This window comes from Montipora capricornis, chromosome 11, assembly GCF_036669925.1.
Source record: "Montipora capricornis isolate CH-2021 chromosome 11, ASM3666992v2, whole genome shotgun sequence".
NCBI classification, from domain to species: Eukaryota; Metazoa; Cnidaria; class Anthozoa; order Scleractinia; family Acroporidae; genus Montipora; species Montipora capricornis.
Window position 1 is genome coordinate 33,936,214 of NC_090893.1, and position 22,064 is coordinate 33,958,277.

The 22,064-nt window shown below is 40.3% G+C and overlaps 1 protein-coding gene across 3 annotated transcripts in view; it reads right to left on the reverse strand.

Moving 5' to 3' along the window:
• LOC138024830 (ferric-chelate reductase 1-like) overlaps positions 1–16,452 on the reverse strand; it is a 106,050-nt gene extending 89,598 nt beyond the window's left edge. Inside the window, exon 1 of one of the 3 annotated variants that reach the window (XM_068872006.1) lies at positions 16,262–16,452. In XM_068872006.1, the coding sequence (XP_068728107.1) occupies positions 16,262–16,282 (21 nt within the window). In that variant the 5' untranslated portion in view covers positions 16,283–16,452. Of the gene's footprint in view, positions 1–4,462; positions 4,556–8,578; positions 8,745–16,261 lie in introns of those variants that run through there. The other 2 variants (XM_068872007.1, XM_068872008.1) reach the window with 2 other exon arrangements.
• Positions 16,453–22,064: the final 5,612 nt, after the last annotated feature.

The following is a 22,064-nucleotide window of genomic DNA, read 5'->3' on the forward strand; positions in this document are numbered from 1 at the left end:
AACAGACGGGGATGCTCGTCGTCTCGCTTAGGGGTGTAAATTTTGAATTTTGGTCTCGCTTAGGGTGTTCCGGGCAAAGCGCGAATATTTTAAGGTCTCGTTTCGGGTCCCGCAAATAAACACAGAATTCAACAAAACAGAAATTCAATTTTGTTTTTAAACTTGTTTTTAGGGTTCAAAATTTGCTTAAGCCACGCCCAGATTGGTCTCCTTCAGGGTTCACAAAAAGCTTGAGCCACGCCCAGATGGTCTCCTTTAGGGGTTAAATTCAAAATTTCCCACGAGCATGCCCGTCTGTTTCAAAAGCGACACAAGGTGGGTTGAATTTTTTGAAGGTATATCGATATTTCGGCTGGCCAAACCAGGCTTCTTCAGGTACAAGAAGCATATTTCAAGCATATGTAGCATATTTTCGTAATATGTTCCGGAAACACAGTGAAACACAGTGTAGATAAGCTTATATTAAAAAATAATCACATAGCATAGAACGGAACAGTCTGATTCTTCGTGGATGTTCAGACCATCGGGATCAAATGTTCTGCCTTTTTGGATTACAAAATAAAACTTCTGTGGCCTTACGGATAGAGTCTCGGATGGAACAGAATTAATTGCATGTCGTTGGCAGTGTGTTGTTAGGAGATGACAGGAAATGTTCTGCGGCTTCGGTAGGTTTAGATATTTAGTTAGGGTTGTCTATAGGGAGGGGGTTGCACTAGTACGAATTTTATTTGTTTTGTTTTAAATTGGGTCAAAATTGGAGCTTTTCCTAATCACGCGGCGAGCAAAATTTGGAAAAATTTGTCAGTGGACCAAAAATATCAAAGACGCCGTAAGGCGGGGTAGGCAGATTCTTCCAAAATCGCCCAAAGAAAACAAAAATTCATTAAACATGTCAACTGCGTGTTTATATAAGAAAATTGATGCACTGTATGCCTTCACTAGTAAGCGCACGAAAACCAAGAGAACACACTGAGGCGCTCAACATAAGTCTGAACTCGATCTTCAACTCGAACTCGAACTCGAGTCCAAACTCGATGGATTATTTCTCCCGCAAATAACGTGTTAATTTTTTTTTCTCTACAGTATTATTTTGAAAGCAATTTTTGTGTTTAAATTTTAACGGGCCCTTTACAGGCAGGTAGACCATCACGTGACCTACTTTTCATAAAATTGTGGGCTATAAATTAAAGAATGCCGGAAATGGAAAAAGCATGTGACAAAAGGTACCACACATTGTTGAAAACCTATATCCCTGCTCTATATTTTAATGTGTCAGCAATTTTATTACTTAAACCACATGAAAAAAATAATGAAAAATCCCAATATTCCGATTTAAATACAATTTAAGGAATCACAAATTGTTAAAGAAAACTACCGTCAAACAATACAACTCAACTTTCTCAACAGTCTCGGCCGAGACTTAACGTTAGACCACCTTTAAGACTGGCTGACGAAATGTAGAGGCATTAGAAAATTTAAGACTTTTCCTAATTTAAGACAACTGTACAAGAATAGGCTTGTTTTTACTTTGTCTCTTTCTTTTAACTATAAAATGAAAAGGGAAAAAATGTAAAGACGTTTTATCACTCTTTTTTTCTTTTTGGTATTGATGACGTAATTTTTTTTAAGAAAGGGGAATGTTGTAATACGACATTACATCGTGTATTTACATCTTACATCTTTGTTATCACGCACACCCCACACTACCTAAACAGCACCCAACCTCACTCAACAACTCTCGAACATACTTTACTCATCAGATCTTTGCAAAAACGTTTTCAAAACACTTCCTTAAAGTGGCTTATGCGTTTTGGGGCTGCATCTGTACAGATATAAACGGAAAGTAAACATAGTACCGTCACTAAATACTTTTGCCGCATGCTAATTATTCTCATTTCCCAATAGAAACGGCTGCCATGAATCAGCGCCAGATCGCTCTGTTTCTTGGCTTTCATTTCAATGTTCTGATCGTAATTGCAGCTAACGATGCTGAAAGAGTAAGGATTCTTTCTTGCTCTTGCTTGCCAGACGCCAAACTAATAAAAAGTGTCGTTGCCAGCAGAAGGTGTTCGGCGAATATTGCTGCAGATTTCCGCCTTGATGGTGGCTCCAAAACAACTACCTTGGCCTATACCGGTCTTGTGCTTCAATTGCGTTCATTAAGTCTGAATCTCTCTCCAAAAAAACGGAAAAGTTGCTCCGGAGACTGTTCGTGACTTATTATGATCTGTCATTTCCGCTTCTAAACATGCACGTTAAATTTACCAGATAAGAAAAACTGCACAGTAACAAGACAAACAAAGTTGATCGAATATTGTGATTGTGAACCATAGGATTTTTGTGAGTTGAAACGGTGAGTTATTTAACTAGTGAAGTATCGGAACTGTCACCTATTGATATTAGCCTTATTGGATGCCAAAACGAAGGGCTCTATTGCTCGGTGGTTGGGAAATTTGAATATCAAAAAAAATTTGACGTCAATGTGTTTGTAAACAGGTATCTTCCCTATGCGAGGGTCACAAGGAAAAGTGACATGTGAAGCGAAGAGAACTTCAAGGTTCTCTGAATTGACTGACATTTTAATCACAAGAAAAACATTCTTTGTTTGCTGTTCGCGAAAAGTTGTGCTCTGAGGCAGGACGATTTGTCCACTGAAGATTTGTCCACATGGACAAGTTTTTCACCTCGTTGCGACAAGTAGGTCGCACTTGGCTTGGTCAACTAATAAAAGGAATTTAACGTATATTTTAGTTATCAAAACAAACTTGTCTCCGTTTTGTCCTAAAAGTAGCAACAATTACCATTCACACGGTCACACCACCGCCTCGTAATTTGTACTGTCCATTTTGCTACACCGAACAAAGTCAGCCGAGTAATTACCCAATAACTCAATTTATTTTAAGACGCATGGCTACATTACCAATCAACAAAGAGAGAGATAACGTGGATTTTTATTTAGGATCCTTTTATTCGCTTCCGTGTTCGTCATGTTTATCTTCCGCAAGCTTTTCGGTTCGTGTATTCACAAGTTTGTTTTGCATCTGGAAGATATTTATATTTTTAATTACAACGTCTACCTAGGGGTTATCGCGCATAGCTTTTAATCAATGAAATCCCCGCGTTTTAATTACTGGGAATACCTGAAATTCTCTTTGCATTTTGTTGCATCGAAAAAAGTCAACCGAGATTATAATTCGGATACCTTTCAGGTATTCCGAAAGAAAAGCTGCTTTATTTTTTATCAGCGTCACACTACATGCTGTGTTTTATTATGTTACTCGTATTTTTCTCGTATTTAGTGTTCTGAGAAAGGAATTCTTGCCGATTTCGGTGCTCATTCGTTGAAATGAGGGAAGCAAACTATGTGAAATGAGCTGTGAACTTAACTCATCACCCTCGCTTCTAAGCCTTCTGTTGTGATTTCCTGATCCACGCAATCGGAATGTCGCGAAATAATAGATATTGGAAACAATTTTTCCGGAAGTAAACTTATGATTTATACTATTTATTAAACCATATACATACAATACTTCTTTCCTTTGCACATTTGTGCCTGATCAACTTCATCGCAGTTAATTTCGACTTTTTTGTAGGAGGTTATGCGAACTGTGAAATCACTTCCGCAAATTCTGTCTACATCTGTTTCATTGCCATGTCTCATCCGCAGTGGGCTTGAATTAACTAAAACAGCAAAGTCTTGCTTCATGTGGTCAAATTAAGGTGGCCGTCATGAAAGATTTAAATATTAAGCAAATCACCACGCTACCTCAGTTTCTTCGATGGCTAAATGGGAACATTCTCGCTCCTGGAGTCCGATGGCCTGAGTTCGAGGCGCGATGGCTGCAGCTGATTCATAAATCTCTAAATATATGATCTTGAGGGACACCGCGATGCTTGTCTTTCATTTACCGGATCCAGAATAATTAACGTCCATAAAACAAAATAGCAAACAACATTGCCATTTTGGTTCGGCATGTAAGTGAACAATACACACGATTGCCACTTGCCAGGACCACACAGTCGAAGAGAAAGCTTGCAATTGACATCTCGCAGCAGTGTACAGCGCAATAGCATGGTCTTGACTTCGAGTCCCGTTTAAGTTTCGATTTTGTTGGGCTTCACTACAATAGAGAAAGTCCATCATCTGTGACGACCACCTCCCAGCGACAACCTGTTGCGTAACTTGGGCTTCGCGCATAGTCGCAAATAAGAACAGAGCTTACCATGAAAAAGAAATGTTACTAACTTACTTTCTCCAAACGAAGCACTTTTCAATGTCGCCTTGATATTAACTGTACGTCACTCTAAAAACGACTCAAACTTTGCAAAGTAAATAACTGGCCGCGTAGTCGCGCTGTCCGCCAACGATCTTATTTGATTTGCAGATCGTCTAATTGATTTCCCAAAAGAGTAAAAGTAACCATTAAAAAATTTATCAAAGCAATTGAGGCTAATGGATTACCTGCAAGCACAATTCCATTCTCTAACTGAAGCTCACAGGCAGTATCCAGCAAAAAATGACCAACAGGACGGAAGGATTGAGACTGAAGTTTGACTGAAGCAAAAATATTCGAAAATCACGCAATATCACGCGTGACGAAAGTTCGGAAATTAAGACTTTTGACGCTAAAATGGAATTACGTTCAAACGAACGTAAATGTCACTAACCAGCCGTCCCTGGCGTCATTGCAGAAGCAGTGCACTCCAGATCTGGGCCTGGTCAGCATCGCTGTCTCGGCCACGACGTAACGTTAGACCACCTTTGAGACTGGCTGAAGAAATGTAGAGGCATTAGAAAATTTAATTTAAGAAAACTGTACAAGAATAGGCTTGTTTTTATTTTTCTCTTTCTTTTAAGTATAAAATGAAAAGGGAAAAAAGACGTTTTATCATTCTTTTTTTTTTGGCATTGATGACGTAATTTTTAAGAAAGGGGAATGTTGTAATACGACATTACATCGTGCATTGTGGTTGTTAATTAGCTTATATTGTTATGTTGGACGTGAGAACGTTGCGGGTCTATGCGATAGGTCTTCTTCTGTGTAGCTATAATCGTTTATGGTCTGAAAATGTTTCTGCTAGAACTGACTTTATTGTAGCACTTCTATTTTCAGCTGTCACAGCTTGAGAATATGTTGTCTTGCGTTAAAAAGATTAAAACTTTTAAACTTAAGTTAAAGGAGTGGATGTCCAAGTCTCCTCAATTTAAAACAACGTACCTTTATTCCTTTATTGTTACATATCAGACTCTGAGAAATACAGAAGAGGCTTAAATGGCGTATGGTCAGCAAACATAATGAGAAGAATTTGCATGAATAAAAGAAGGCTTTAACTAAAATACTTAAACAACAAATAAATGACTACTTAAAAACTGCATCGTAAATACTTTTGTTCTCGGGCCATCGTAGTTTGATTAAAAATAAGACACAAACAGCAGTGATAAACAACGGTTACTTTTGAAAATGTATGTAGAGCACATACGAAACGTCAAGTCATAATCAAAATGAACAAGTTCAATATGTTTATCACTGCTGTTTGTGTCTTATTTTTAATCAAATGACTACTTAATTTACAAACACACAGGATAATATAATCAAATAAATTGCATAGACAAATACTCCTAGTATAATTGTTTGACATATAGAGTGTACAAAATTAGGGACAGGAGACTAGAATAAAACTACATTGTTCAGCGAATTCAAGGTGCAAGCTTTGGAACTCTCACGCCATTAAGGCCAGTTCCTGATTAACCCAGCCTAAACAAAATGGCTGAGTACAGTCTCCCTACCTACCTACCTACCTAACTTCTGCTAACTTACTTATTTGCCTCTTAAGTCAAATCCAAAGCTGGCTGAAGTGAGGAGGAACGATGTATTCTTACGATAAAAATTGATAAAAATCGATAAAAATCGATAGAAATCGAACGTAAATAAAATAATCGATCGAAATCGATAATCACACAAGCTTTTGCGATCGACTTTTATCGATTTTCGATAATAATCACTTAATTAGTATCGATTAAGTATTTGTATCGATATTTATCGAGTATCGAAAAATCGATTTTTAACGTCCTGTTGCTTGCCTAACGCCAAACTAATAAAAGTGTCCTTGCCAGCAGAAAGGTGTTCGGCGAAAATTGCTGCAGATTTCCGCCTTGATGGTGGCTCCAAAACAACTGCCTTGGCCTATACCGGTCTTGTGCTTCATTTGCGTTCATCAAGTCTGAATCTCTCTCCCAAAAAACGGAAAAGTTGCTATCGGAGACTGTTCGTGACTTATTATGATCTGTCATTTCCGCTTCTAAACATGCACGTTAAACCAGATAAGAAAAACTGCACAGTAACAAGATAAACAAGTTGATCGAATGTTGTGATTGTGAATCATAGGATTTTTGTGAGTTGAAACGGTGAGTTATTAAACTAGTGAAGTATCGAAACCGTCACCTATTGATATTAGCCTTATTGGATGTCAAAACCAGGGGGCTCTATTGCTCGGTGGTTGGCAAATTTGAATATCAAAAGAAATTTGACGTCAATGTGTTTGTAAACAGGTATCTTCCCTATGCGAGGGTCACAAGGAAAAGAGACATACTTCAAGGCTCTCTGAATTCAGTGAATTGACTGACATTTTAATCACAAGAAAAACGTTCTTTGTTTGCTGTTCTCGAAAAGTTGTGCTCTGAGGCAGGACGACCGCGCTTCTGAAGATTTGTCCACATGGACAAGTTTTTGACCTCGTTGCGACAAGTAGGTCGCACTTGGCTTGGTCAAATAATAAAAGGAATTTAACGCATATTTTAGTTATCAAAACAAACTTGTCTCGGTTTTGTTCTAAAAGTAGCAACAATTACCATTCACACGGTCACACCACCGCCTCGTAATTTGCACTGTCCATTTTGCTGCACCGAACAAAGTCAGCCGAGTAATTACCCAATAAATCTATTTATTTCAAGACGCATGGCTATATTACCAATCAACAAAGAGAGAGATAACGTGGATTTTTATTTAAGATCCTTTTATTCGCTTCCGTGTTCGTTATGTTTATCTTCCGCAAGCTTTTCGGTTCGTGTGTTCACAAGTTTGTTTTGCATCTGGAAGATGTTTATATTTTTAATTGCAACCTCTGCCAAGGGGTTATCGCGCATAGCTTTTAATCAATGAAATCCCCGCGTTTTAATTACTGGGAATACCTGAAATTCTCTTTGCAGTTTGTTGCATCGAAAAAAGTCAACCGAGATTATAACTCGGATACCTTTCAGGTATTCCGAGAGAAAAAGCTGCTTTATTTTTTATCAGCGTCACACTACATGCTGTGTTTTATTATTCTACTCGTATTTTTCTCGTATTTAGTGTCCTGAGAAAGGAATTCTTGCCGACTTCGGTGCTCATTTGTTGAAATGAGGGAAGAATGCTATGTGAATTAGCTCATCACCCTCGCGGCTTGTATTTCAGCTTCGACTGGACTCTGGACAATGAATACTTGACGAACGCGTCGTCTTCTGAGCTCCTATATGTTGTTGTGATTTCCTGATCCACGCAATCTGAATGTCGCGAAATAATAGATATAGGAAACAATTTTTTTCCGGAAGTAGACTTATGATTTAACACTACTTATGAAACTATATACAAACAAGTTTTCCTTCCTTTGCACATTTGTGCCTGATCAACTTCATCGCAGTTATTTTGGACTGTTTGTGGGAGGTTATGCGACCTGTGAAAGCACAGCTGAAATCACTCCCGCAAATTCTGTCTACATCTGTTTTATCGCAATGTCTCACCTGCAGTGGCCTTGAATGAACTAAAAAAGCAGTCTTGCTTCATGTGGTCAAAACTGGCCGCCATGAAAGATTTAAATATGAAGCAAATCACCACGCTTATCTCAGTTTCCTCCATGGCTAAGTGGAAACATACTCGCTCCTGGAGTCCGATGGCCTTAGTTCGATGGCTGCAGCTGAAAATGTATGATCTTGAGAGGCACCGCGATGCTTGTCTTTCATTTATCGGATCCAGAATAATTAACGTCCATAAAACAAAATAACAAAGCGAGCATAACAATGGTTCTGCCATTTTGGTTCGGCATATAAGTGAACAATACACACGATTGCCACTTGCCAGGACCACACAGTCGAAGAGAAAGCTTGCAATTGACATCTCGCAGCAGTGTACAGCGCAATAGCATGGTCTTGGCTTCGCGTCCCGTTTAAGTCTGGATTTTGTTAGGCTTCTTTACAACAGAGAAAGTTGTTTCATTATCTGTGACGACCAGCTCCCAGCGACAACGTGTTGCGAAACTTGAGCTTTGCGCAGAGTCGCAAATAAGAACAGCGCTCACCATGCAAAAGAAATGTTACTACCTTACTTGCTCAAAAGAAGCATTCTTCATTGTCGAAGATATTAACTGTAAGTCACTCTAAAAAAGCCTCAACCTTAAATTTAGTTTGCAACGCAAAGAACTGGCCGCGTAGTCGCGCCGTCCGCCAATGATCTTATTTGATTTGCAGATCGTCTAATTGATTTCCCAAAAGAGTAAAAGTAACCATAAAAAAAAATTATCAAAGCAATTGAGGCTAACGGATTACCTGCAAGGACAATCCCATTCTCTAACTGAAGCTCACAGGCAGTATCCAGCAAAAAAATGACCAACAGGACGGAAGGATTGAGACTGAAGTTTGACTGAAGCAAAAATATTCGAAAATCACGCAATATCGCGCGTGACGAAAGTTCGGAAATTAACACTTTTGACGCTAAAATGGAATTACGGTCAAACGAACGTAAATCATTTTTATCTTATAGATCCATAAAGCAAACTGGACCACGAGGTATGGGAGGATCGCACGCGAACCGAAGCACAATGTTAAGGAAGATCGTATACAAGAACTACTCAATTTCTTAGCCTGCGAACGCATTCTTGGTCAGCGGGCGAGCGCCCGGAGAGGGTACGTTATGTATGGGGACATATATTGTACCGTATACATAATATGTACCTTACTTATCTTGCTTAGCTTACTTAGACGCTTGGATTGCTTGAAGCGCTTGCATTCCTTGATCTGCTTGAAATGCTTAAATTGCTTGATGTGCTTGGGTTGCTTGAGATGCTTAGGTTACTTGAGGTGCTTAGATTACTTGAGGTGCTTAGGTTCCCTGAGGTGCTTGAGGTGCTTGGGGTGCTTGGGTTGCTTGGGGTGCTTGGGTTGCTTGGGGTGCTTGGGTTGCTTGAGGTGCTTGAGGTGCTTGGGGTGCTTCAGGTGCTTGGGTTGCTTGAGATGCTTGGGTTGCTTGAGGTGCTTGGGTTGTTTGAGGTGCTTGAGGTGCTTAGGTTACTTGAGGTCCTTAGGTTACTTGAGGTGCTTGGGTTGCTTGAGTTGCTTGAGGTGCTTAGGTTACTCGAGGTGCTTGGGGTGCTTGAGGTGCTTTGGGTGCTTGAGGTGCTTTGGGTGCTTGAGGTGCTCAGGTTGCTTGAGATGCTTGAGGTGCTTAGGTTACTTGAGGTGCTTGGGTTACTTGAGATGCTTGGGTTGCTTGAGGTGCTTGAGGTGCTTCGATTGCTTGAGGTGCTTGGGGTCCTTGAGGTGCTTGGGTTCCTTGAGGTGCTTAGATTGCTTGAGGTGCTTGGGTTGCTTGAGGTGCTTCGATTACTTGGGGTACTTGAGGAGCTTGAGGTGCTTAGATTGCTTGAGATGCTTGGGGTGCTTGAGGTGCTTAGGTTACTTGAGGTGCTTGGGTTGCTTGAGATGCTTGGGGTACTTGAGGTGCTTGGGTTCCTTGAGATGCTTGGGTTGCTTGAGATGCTTGGGTTGCTTGAGGTGCTTTGGTTGCTTGAGGTGTTTGAGGTGCTTGGGTTGCTTGAGGTGCTTCGATTACTTGGGGTACTTGAGGAGCTTGAGGTGCTTAGATTGCTTGAGATGCTTGGGGTGCTTGAGGTGCTTGGGTTGCTTGAGGTGCTTGAGGTGCTTTGGTTGCTTGAGGTGCTTTGGTTGCTTGAGGTGCTTGAGTTGCTTGGGTTGCTTGAGGTGCTTGGGTTGCTTGAGGTGCTTGGGTTGCTTGGGTTGCTTGAGGTGCTTAGGTTACTTGAGGTCCTTAGGTTACTTGAGGTGCTTGGGTTGCTTGAGATGCTTGAGGTGCTTAGGTTACTTGAGGTGCTTGGGGTGCTTGAGGTGCTCAGGTTGCTTGAGATGCTTGAGGTGCTTGGGTTGCTTGAGATGCTTGGGGTACGTGAGGTGCTTGGGTTCCTTGAAATGCTTGGGTCGCTTGAGGTGCTTGGGTTGCTTGAGGTGCTTGAGGTGCTTGGGTTGCTTGAGGTGCTTGAGGTGCTTCGATTGCTTGAGGTTCTTGGGTTGCTTGAGGTGCTTCGATTACTTGGGTTGCTTGAGGTGCTTAGATTGCTTGAGATGCTTGGGGTGCTTGAGGTGCTTGGGTTGCTTGAGGTGCTTCGATTGCTTGGGGTGCTTGAGTTGCTTGGGTTGCTTGAGGTGCTTAGATTACTTGAGATGCTTGGGGTGCTTGGGTTGCTTGAGGTGCTTTGGTTGCTTGAGGTGCTTTGGTTGCTTGAGGTGCTTGAGTTGCTTAGATTGCTTGAGGTGCTTGGGTTGCTTGCTCTGCTTACGGCTTGATTTATAATGTGCGTGGAACGTCATTTGGCTCTTCTGTATACGTTTTAAGCCTTTTGCATAGTTCGGAAAACTCGTTAAAAGCTCACGTTTCCTCTGCAACCCGCAAGAGTTTCTTTGCAGCTGTTGTACCAGTAAATGTTTCGCTTTACGTAGCAATGACCATTCTCTGAGGATACCTGGATACCTCGAACTTATTGCACACTTTTGGTCATTGCAACTTTGTTGGTGGGGAGCCAATTAAAGTGGGTCGGTCTTATTAGAACAAAGTGGGGTCTTATTACAGCTTTTACGGAAAATGTACCTTAGTGTCGTCTGCATGTATTCGAATCACTGTTTTTTTTGAAAGAGTAATCCTCTTTTCTCGCGCTTTCTTACATTTATAAAAGGGACTTTAAGATTTACGACGCGGTCGCCAATGAGAACGACACAAAACCAGAATATCATTGGTTAAAGACGTTAAAGGATTCAAAATAATCGTGCTGCTCGTGTGGCATGCATTTTGAACCCGGGATCTCCGGATCTCAAGGCAAGCGCCCTAACCACTGGGCCACACTGTACTCACAAATAATCGGCAAATAAAAGAAAAACTCGGATGTTCACAAAAATTAACTTCGATTGGAAGAACCAAAAAACAAGGTCAAATTTAGAAAAAAAAACTAAAATGTCCCTTAAGTGCTTTCGTAGCCTCCGTAGGTTCGTTAATTTTTTGGACTAATTGAGGGTTTTGGATGCTTCGTGCTTCCTTCATCGTTTTCGAGTGCTTTGTTTTCGATACCACCCATATTTTTGCGGTACTCTGCATAACGTCTATGTGGAATCATCAGATTTGAAGTTTTACCGACAACGTGAGCGTACAAATGCATACCTCTCATTATTAATTTTCCTATGAAACAGATCGTACCAAGTTAGTTTTAAATACTTCGCCCACATTGTACGCCGTGAAGGAGAGGGTATAATCATGATAGTTCTACGACAGAGCAGAGTTATTGTGGGTGAGTTTTCAATTTTCGTTATAAATACTTAACGCAATTCAGCAGACAATGTTTTTAATGCCCTTCTACATACCCTTTACTCGTTGATCACGTGTTTTTCTATGATATAGAGGATAAGGAAGTTTCCGGGTTTTGGACAATGACATGATTGCTTTTTCGTTACTTGAAATAGATAAAGAGCGTTGTATCGAAACAGTTTTCTTGAGTTGATGAGAGATCGTGATTGTTGTGACACTGTGATTTTAAAAATATAACCATACAAAACTTAACTCCGGGACTAAGTTAGAGAACACTGTTATTGGGAGGCCAACATTCTCCAAATTATATTTTGAGGTGACGTTTTCGTCGACCTCAAGAGTTGGGCGATTAAGATCTTTGTGTTGAATTCTCACATTTCCTGTCAAACGTTATAACACTTGAAAAAAACAAAACAAAAACCCGATCGCTTGCCATCATTTTGACACAGAATGTATCCCTTGCTTCGCGAGTTGTTAGTAAACACGCTAGGTAACCGATCGAAAAGCCTTTTGCTAAACTGTGATCAATTTATTCTGAAAGGTCAGTCTTATATAATTATTTCATGGCTTGAAACATTTTCCTTTGAAGGTGCAATGGAATACGCCCAGAATTACGACTCAGAACAAAACAAAACACGCATAAAGGAAAATTCAACCATTTCATTTGTCTCTACTAACATCAGTTACTAGTTCTGCTCAAGCTGGATATACACAAAGTGATAAATTAAAAGCGGAAACCCAGCGCTTCAAAACTTCATGGTTGTCACGCTTGCAAAACTATTTTAAACAACAAACTATAACATAAACTTCAAACAACTGTAATTTGTAAAAATATAAAAAATAGGGAAAAGAAATGTATTACTACTGTAAAATTAATAGCAATGTAAAAATTTATCAAGAAAAACAAGTTTGTCTTTAGTACAGATTTTTAAGTTAAAACTTAAGTCAAAATGAGTCAACAGTAGTAGCATGAAAGGTAGGTAAAAGCAGATAAGAGACAAATGTACTTAAAGATCTACACCTTTCTATGCTCAGGGTAGTGATTTAAATACAACACTTCGTACAACTGCAACACTGTTCCTTTCCCATGAGACCTATGCTTTTGCTCTTACATCAAATTAGACTCCCAGGCCATCGTCTCCGAAAAAATAAAAACCGAAAGTCGTTTCAATCTTACACCTTGCAAAAGTTGATAAACGTGATACACATATACGTTTATTGTCCCTCCCTAAAAAGGGTTTTTCATCTCCAACTTAAAAATAAAAATACTACTAAATAAGTTTACAATTAACAACAACATTTAAAATCCTTTGACTATAACAAATAAGTACATACTACGCAAGTGAACAGTACTTCTACGCGCGCTCTGATTGGCTTCCGCCGACCGGTTATCTCAGTTGTAGAGCACGGTTAGGGTTGGGAAAATACTTATCGCATGTAACGTGAGTGTTTTAAGGTAGACCTTGATCTATTTGAACTCCAAAACCTTTAGCAAATGGAACAGGCAAAAAACTTTTGCACATGAAAAGATTCTCCCACATCAGTCTCCATTTCAGGCTCGATCCAGTGCAACCGTAAGATTGCTCATAAGACGTATTGATAAAGACGATTTATATCGGCTCATAAGACGTATTGATAAAGACGATTTATATCGGAACCTTCCTTGTATCAACTACAGAACGTGCCGTAACCTATTGGCTCAAAGGTTGAGCAACACTATTGCCTGTATTACATGAGAGTTTGGTAACAACGCTCAAAATCCCTTTCGCTAGTCAACGTGTGTTTATCAACCCAGTTGATGTACCCAAATATCCGTGCTTGACCCTCCCAACCAGTCAGCCCGATTCTTTCATCTGGAACTAACCTTGTGAGATATGAATATCATAGCTACTGTAAATGTTAAATATGTAGCTTAAATCCTCTTGATCAAACCACAAAAACATTACAGTAGGTAACATTTACTTCCTTGTATGTCAGAGGGTCAACTTCGTTAATTTTTAGCAGTTGCACCTCAACTGGCAAACTGTTGCTTGTTTTAATGTTGAACTGCGTTTAGGAGTTTTTCTTCAGGGGCCGGCCGCGAAAAGCTCCCAAAGAACAGCAAAATCAATACCTGACGACTGGATATTTGCCGGTCTTTTTCAGGACCTTTTGTTACATATTGAAAATGTATCCTCGTTTCACTCTCATTTTTCGTTCTAAACAATACCGGAGGTTACTGAGCAAAATAGACTAAGACAGTAATCCCTAATCAATGATTACTACTAGTGAAGCTTTTATTTATAAGTTACGCAAATATTTATATCTTTGAACTGAAACTGTCATCTGAAAGGGCGCTAATACTCACTGGTGATTTGGTCACATTGGTTAGTGGGTTTAAAAACGGAACAAGTATATTTATTGTACAAGTTGAGGTGTGTTGTTAATTTTTTATGGTTATATTTTTAAAATCACAGTGTCAAACAATCACGATCTCTCATCAACTCAAGAAAACTGTTTCGATACAACGCTCTTTATCTATTTCAAGTCACGAAAAAGCAATCACGTCATTGTCAAAAACCCGGAAACTTCCTTATCCAACGCTCTTTATCTATTTCAAGTCACGAAAAAGCAATCATGTCATTGTCCAAAACCCGGAAACTTCCTTATCCAACGCTCTTTATCTATTTCAAGTAACGAAAAAGCAATCATGTCATTGTCCAAAACCCGGAAACTTCCTTATCCTCTATATCATAGAAAAACACTTGATCAACGAGTAAAGAGTATGTAGAAGAGCATTGAAAACATTGTCTGCTGAATTGCGTTAAGTATTTATAACGAAAATTGAAAACTCACCCACAATAACTCTGCTCTGTCGTAGAACTATCATGATTATTCCCTCTCCTTCACGGCGTACAATGTGGGCGAAGTATTTAAAACTTGGTACGATCTGTTTCATAGGAAAAATTAATAATGAGAGGTATGCATTTGTACGCTCACGTTGTCGGTAAAACTTCAAATCAAGCAGAGCAAGCAACCCAAGCACCTCAAGCAATCTAAGAAACACAAGCACCTCAAGCAACCAATGCACCTCAAGCAACCCAAGCACCCCAAGCACCTCAAGTAATCTAAGCACCTCAAGCAATCCAAGCAACTCAAGCACCCCAAGCAATCGAAGCACCTCAAGCACCTATAGCACCCCAGGTATCTGGAGCAATCTAAGCACCTCAAGCAACCCAAGTAATCGAAGCACCTCAAGCAACCCAAGCACCTCAAGCAATCTAAGCACCTCAAGGAACCCAAGCACCTCAAGCAACCCAAGCACCTCAAGCAACCCAAGCATCTCAAGTAACGCAAGCACCTCAAGTACCCCACGCATCTCAAGCAACCCAAGCACCTCAAGTAACCTAAGCACCTCAAGTAACCTAAGCACCTCAAGCAACCCAAGCACCTCAAGTAACCTAAGCACCTCAAGTAACCTAAGCACCTCAAGCAACCCAAGCACCTCAAGCACCTCAAGCAACCAAAGTTTCTCAAGCAACCCAAGCACCTCAAGCAATCCAAGCACCTCAAGTAACCCAAGCACCTCAAGCAACCCAAGCACCTCAAGCAACCCAAGCACCTCGAGCACCCAAAGCACCTCAAGCAATCCAAGCACCTTAAGCAACCCAAGCACCTCAAGCGACCCAAGCACCTCAAGCAACCCAAGCACCCCGAGCACCCAAAGCACCTCAAGCAATCTAAGCAACTCAAGCACCTCAAGCAACCAAAGCACCTCAAGCAACCCAAGCACCTCAAGCACCCCAAGCACCCCAAGCACCTCAAGCAATCTAAGCACCTTAAGCAACCCAAGTAGCCCAAGCACCTCAAGCAACCCAAGCATCTCAAGCAACCCAAGTAACCCAAGCGACCTAAGCATCTCAAGCACCCCAAGTAACCTAAGCACCTCAAGCATGTCAAGCAACCTAAGCACCTCAAGTAATCTAAGGACCTAAAGTAACCTAAGCATTTCAAGCATTTCAAGCAACCCAAGCACATCAAGCAATTTAAGGAGTTCAAGCAGACCAAGGAATGCAAGCGCTTCAAGCAGTCCAAGCGTCTAAGTAAGCTAAGCAAGATAAGTAAGGTACGTTTCATGTATACGGTACAATATATGTCCCCATACATAACGTATCTACCCCGGAGGAGAGACTCTGGGATAATCGACTTGACCTATATTTTTGATTGGCCGTCTGCGTAACAGTGGCAGTCCGACAGGAAGTCGGTAAGTAATTCGGAAGCCCTAGAATTTGGAAGGAAATTCTAAATCTAAAACTAGTTTCAGTGCTGTTTGATTTTTTCTACCTCAGAATTATATAAAATCACAAAAATAATAAAACGACGAGGTTTGAATTATGTCTTATACCGCACAGGAATTTTCCCACGCTGCTAAAAAGTAATTACTGCTGCTGTTGCAAAAGTACCGTGTGAAAACATTACCTCAGTCTCTGAGGAGAAATCCGTGGAATTTGGTCTTGTCGAAGCCATTCAGAATTAAGGAAACATCAGATTGTAGTGGAAGAGGACATTTGTGTCGTTTCCACAAAAAAATTATTGATCGTGTTGCTTGCACGATGGCATTCTGAACGATGGAATGTACGCTGAAACACTAAAAGTACACTTACCGAAAGCGTCCGAGGTTTCATCTTCACTTGCTCTTACAGCAAACCAATGATCATTTCTCGAGTTTCTTTGTGTGTAAGACTAAAATTCGTGTTTATTGAACACTTTCAACCCGCCATTTCTACTGTTTACGGTTTTCTCTTTTCTGTTTCCGTTTAAACTCAAGCATACGTAATAAGACCGGAACCCACGTTTTCTGGGAAAATGGGGTCGATTATCCCAGAGTCTCTCCGGGCGCTCACCCGCTGGCCAATAAGCCCGAGGACTCTGGCTACGAGATTATTCTCTTCCCCGAAAAGGAACATCTGCGGGCTCGAGTTGCCAAACGATTTCTGTGACGTACTAAGCGTTAAACGACGCGTTCAACCAAGGTTTGCAATGTTTTTGGATTTGACAGTTTGAATACGCACCAGTAGGAGTCCATCAAATACATTGCTCAAGAGAGAAAGGATATTTATGTAAATTTCCCAATGGGTTTTGGAAAGTCGCTGATTTACCAAGTTTTGCCGTTGATATACTCGTGCTTACAGTCAACTGACGATAATAATATAATCGTCGTGATTTCTCCGCTTAACAGCCTGTTAAAAGATCAAGTGTTGCGGCTAAAATTCCCTGGGAATCACTGCCTTGTCTTTGGCTGAAATAGCCACCGTAAAACAAACGAAGAAATAAAGAATGGGGAATATTCAATAGATCGTTTTCATTGTCACGCAATAAAAAAATAAATCGAAAACCATCCAGTGGAAAAAGTCAAGAATTCGTGATGTTGTAGAAGATAAATGAAGAAGACACTTCTCCAAGTTTTAGGCCTGTGCGTTTGCCCAAACTTCAGATATTCGTCGAAATGTTTCGCAGAAATTTATAGAGCCTAGTATGAAAACGCCACGTTGGTGTACCTCTGTGGTGCACCAATATGGCGGCCGGAAAATAGTGTCAACATCTGTTACTTACTTTGGCTATCTAGGCGAGTGATCATCTATATTGAACAAACAGCTATTTACCTAAGGACTTTTCCTACTGCTTTCAATTCTAAAAAGGCTCAAAACCATGAGATAAATATATATTTCTCAATAAACTCGATCGTGCCCTCGTGTCACGCACCGCTGTAACTCTGAAATTAAAAATGCTCTGGTTTCCAAACAAAGCACGCTATTGAGTTTTAAAATTGCAAATGGATACAAATTTACCGCCTCTTAAGCCTGATGAGGATAAAAACTTTCGTGGCTCCTTTGTTTTGGATTTTGGAAAATGATGACGTCACGTGAAAACGATCCATTGTCTTCGGATCAGCTGAACTATGGTTTGGATACGAAACATGGGGAAAAATGGCAATGAGCGAGTTGTTGTTCCTTTTCGGGGGAGAGAAACGACCGCCGGAAATACGTCTGCCTTCGCAGTCTAAACAAACCTAGGCTACGGGACATACTTGAACGGCTAGACTCGGCCTCTTTAACATACATATCTTTCGCCTCATCAGTTTTCCATCGGCCATGCAATTTCAACAATCTCTCGGAAACAACTGTGGAATCGTCGTTTTTCACGGTTGAAGTAATCCCACCCGATCGTAGACGGCACCGCGAAATATGGTTTTGGGAGCGCGCTGCAGTTTTTTTCTAGTCAGCGGCACACCTTAACGAAAACACAAAATGCCGGCAACTTTTAAATGGTTTTCGCCATGAGTCTTGTCAGGCTTAGCTACATAATTCCCGAAAAATTGGAATTTTCCATACAAAAGCTCTAATATTATTTTAGAAATGTCTAAAATTCTCAAAAAACTCTCTAAAATTCTCATAAATTTCGTTTTTTCATAGTGCAAAGTCTGCCATATTTGCTATCAAGCAAAGATCCGGATTCCGAAACTACGGTGAGAAACCGCTGCTTAGATGCCCCGTAGGACCCCTTTTTGGTGAATAACCGCTGATAAAGAAGGGATATGAACGAACTGACCCCTCTCCTGGTAGATTGGAATACAAAAAAAACACGTTTTGTCAACGTTTTCGCCTGTGAAAAGTTTCCAACATGTCAGGTGAAAGTTCAAATTGCTCGAAAGTTCTCGGAAATTGTCAATTTTTTTTTTAAATTCCCGAGAGTTTCTAAAATTCTTTTCGATATGTCTAAATGATGCCCAAAAAGATTCCGGAATTATGCAGCTAAGCCTAAGTCCTGTCGACAGCGAAAAGAGTTAAAAACTTAGAGCGAATCCTTCGTGTATTTATCCAGTTCTAGAAAGGCATCCAATAAGGTGCACGCTCAGAAGACATAGAACAATGTCGCGTCATAATACGACTTACATTCCCCACCACAGGACCAGTAGAAACTATCTGTCCTGTGAATGAGGCTAGGCATCTAGCAGAAATAACAAACTCGCAACCTATGATGGTGCAAGCTGTTGAAACTATTTTGGCAACTCTTCTCTCAATGATTTTAATAGCACCACTGTCACTATGCCATATACAGGGTGTTTCAAAAGTTCGTTCCGACTGAATTTGCATTTTGTCTCAAGAAGTTAATGTATCTTAGGCAAAAATTGAAACTGATTCAGTACATTAATTTATCTAAATAATCGTTCGAAGCAATTTCAATCTAACATTTGAATAAATGACAATACTTTTGAATTTTCGCGCCCAATGTGCAAGCGCGCGTTCTTTGTCGTGCCATACTTTCCCCCACACATTGTCTGTTTTCGTATTTATTGCCTTTTGGATTTTCTCTGCTCTTTCAAGAAAATCAGTCACTGTCAGGCAGTCACCTTTTGTGCTATAGCTTAGGCACAAAACTAGAGATGATTACTATAAAAGTCTGAGAGACACCACTGTCGTGGCATGCGAAATGTTCACTTCCGCTTGCCGTTCACGTCTCAAAAACGCGCGTGCTTAAGCTCGAAACAAGCTCTTTGTTTCGAGCACAACGGTGTGGAGATTGAGCAAGGGTGGAAAGCTTTCAAGTAAAAGAAGATACCACTGTGAAGTGAGGGGCAAAGAAGGCCTCGTTTGAGATTTGCCAGAAAATACTCCAAGCTCGTGGCAGAGAATTGGGAGAACTTCTTATTTAAAGATGAGTGTCGCAAGTATCCAGTTCATTAACCAAATCCAGAACACCACATCGCATGGGGCTCTCAGGAGTGCGAGGTTCCCCCGGCATACCAGGTGAAACAAAGTGCGAAGATGGTGTGGGGAGGTATGACGGGTCGTGGTCTGACGAAGTTACACATCTTAGCCAGTGGCCAGACCTTTACCTCCAAGTACTAAATTAAAGAAATTCTAGAAAACAGATGTGAAACCGTTAACCTCAAGGCGGCACACTACAGATAGACCGACGAAAAGAAAGCTGTTTAGCTTATAGAAGGCTATGACCTTTGTGCAGGACGGAGTGCCGGCGCACACTTCAAAGGCTGATCAGACATGGACTGGTGTCAGAGGAATTTGCCAGGTTTCTGTCTTCTTTAGTGCCTTTTAAATCTTAAACCTCAAAATAAATAAAATAAAAATTAAATTAAAACATGTTTAATGTAACGATTTTAAAAGGAAGCCATGGATGCATGCACGGAATAGATTAATAATTTAGCTGAGAAATCGTAGTAATGACTTTTTGGTTTATAGCTTACTGAATACATGTATGTTATGTAATGTATGGTATTATTGTATGCCGGCGTAAGTAAATGTTGTTATTTAAGAAAAAATAAATAAATAAAAATTAACAAAATACATTCTAGAAAACAGAAGTAAAACCGTTAACCTCAAGGCGGCACACCATAGATAGACCGACGAAAAGAAAGCTGTTTAGCTCAAAGAAGGCTATGACCTTTGTGCAGGACGGAGCGCCGGCGCACACTTCAAAGGCTGATCAGACATGGTGTCAGAAGAATTTGCCAAACTTTTATACCCACAGACGACTTGCCGGCAAACTCACCTGAACTGAATATCATTGACGAGACAACGTACAAAGTTGCAGCCCCTGAAACACTAGAAGGGGGAGTAAGGAGGGGGGGGCGACAAGGGTTCGGGCGAAAAAGTGCCAACTCTCGACACGCTTCAGGAACTCGCGCGGTTTTCTGCCCCGCCGCTTAGAGAATATTGTAAACAATAAAGGAGGCCATTCTGGTTACTAATATTTAAGATGTTCGTTGTAAAATCAATAAGTAATAACATTCTTAATTTTCCAAGAGGTAGTTACAATAATTACTGAAATTAAAGCGAACAAAATATCGGAACGAACTTTTGAAACACCCTAAAACCTAACCCAACCAGAGAATTCTGTGGCAAGGCTCCCAAACAGACTCATCATCGTTAGACACAAAACCTGCACTAAGGGGCCGACCATTTAACTCTTGATAGGGGGGGGGGGGGATGGGTGATTTTGAAAAAAAATTCCTGCAAGCGCTTGTTGCAAGAAAAAAATTGCATGCAGCACAAATGAAATAGAAAAAAATATATTGCACTGCTGCAAGCAAGAAAAAAAAAATGTTGCAAAGCTATTTCATCATTCCTGGGGGGCTTTACAAAATCCCAGCAAAACTGCAACCATTCCGGATAATCTGCAAGCCAGCGAGCCACTCCGTTTAGCCTATTAAAATAACAAATTGCTAACCCTAAATTACACTCTGGTTAGCCTAAACGTCACACCGGTTGGCCTACAGTTAGCTTAGGTAGCTTGCGGTTTGCCCTTATAATGGGATAAGGGATTTATTAAATAATGAAATGAACCAAGTTAAAAACTTCGTATGCTGCGTGGCACTTATTACTACAAGTGGCACTTTTTGGCACTTTCAGCAACATTCTCAACTTTTATTTTCTTATTTAAGGGATTCATTGCCTGCTCGGTTCACATGGCTCCAAGGCATAGGAGTCATGCAAGCCATTACGGTTAGCCTAAATCACACATTGGCTAGCCTAGTTAGCACTGCAGTTAGCCTACAGTTCCTTAGGTAGCTTGCGGTTATTGGGATCCTGAGGGATTTCTGGCTTGCTGGCTCGCACTGTATCCAAACTCGTTAGCTTATCACAAGCAGTAATGGAGGTAAATTTTTCTATTTGAAGAATCAAGTTTTAATAGACAAAGAAAAATAATTTGATCATTTTTAATCTTTTCAACTGAAGCATTTTCATGTAATTACTTTCTATTAAAATATAAGGTTTTTGCAATGTCTTATATAATATAAGACAACATATAACAAATTAGACCATGATCAACTAACTTTGATTCTGCTTTCACATTTGTTTTGGAGATTTCAGTCCACTTTTAAATTGTAACTAATGATTCTAGCAGTAATTACCATGCTACGAGCATTTCTGAACTGCTTTTTGCTATTTTTAGCTTTTTTTTTTTAATTAAGAAGCTAAACATTTTCAAATCTACCTTTGGAGCATCACTTATCATGTGAGAATATTGTTGAATATTGTTGATGATTCTAAAGAATGACATTCCGAAAACATGTAGCTATACAAGAATGATTTTGTATAGCTTACAACATTTTAAGGCTTTCCAGCTCCATATTAGAACTTTTATTGCAATAACCACAATGTAAATGTAAATACACTCTGTAAATGTAAACACGACACTTTCTTAGAGGAAAAAGAAAATCCTGCAGAGAAGTGAGGAGAGAAAAAAATATCCTGCAGAGCATTTAGGAGTTAAAAAAATATCCTGCCCACCAAGGTTGCAAGAAAAAAAAAACTTGCTGACCAGGAATCATTCATCCCCCCCCCCCCCCCCCTCAAGAGTTAAATGGTCAATCCCTAAATAAATCATCTTTCACCGTTTTGCTTTCTGTTTTGTTAATTGGCCGTGAACATGTAGGCCCCCATC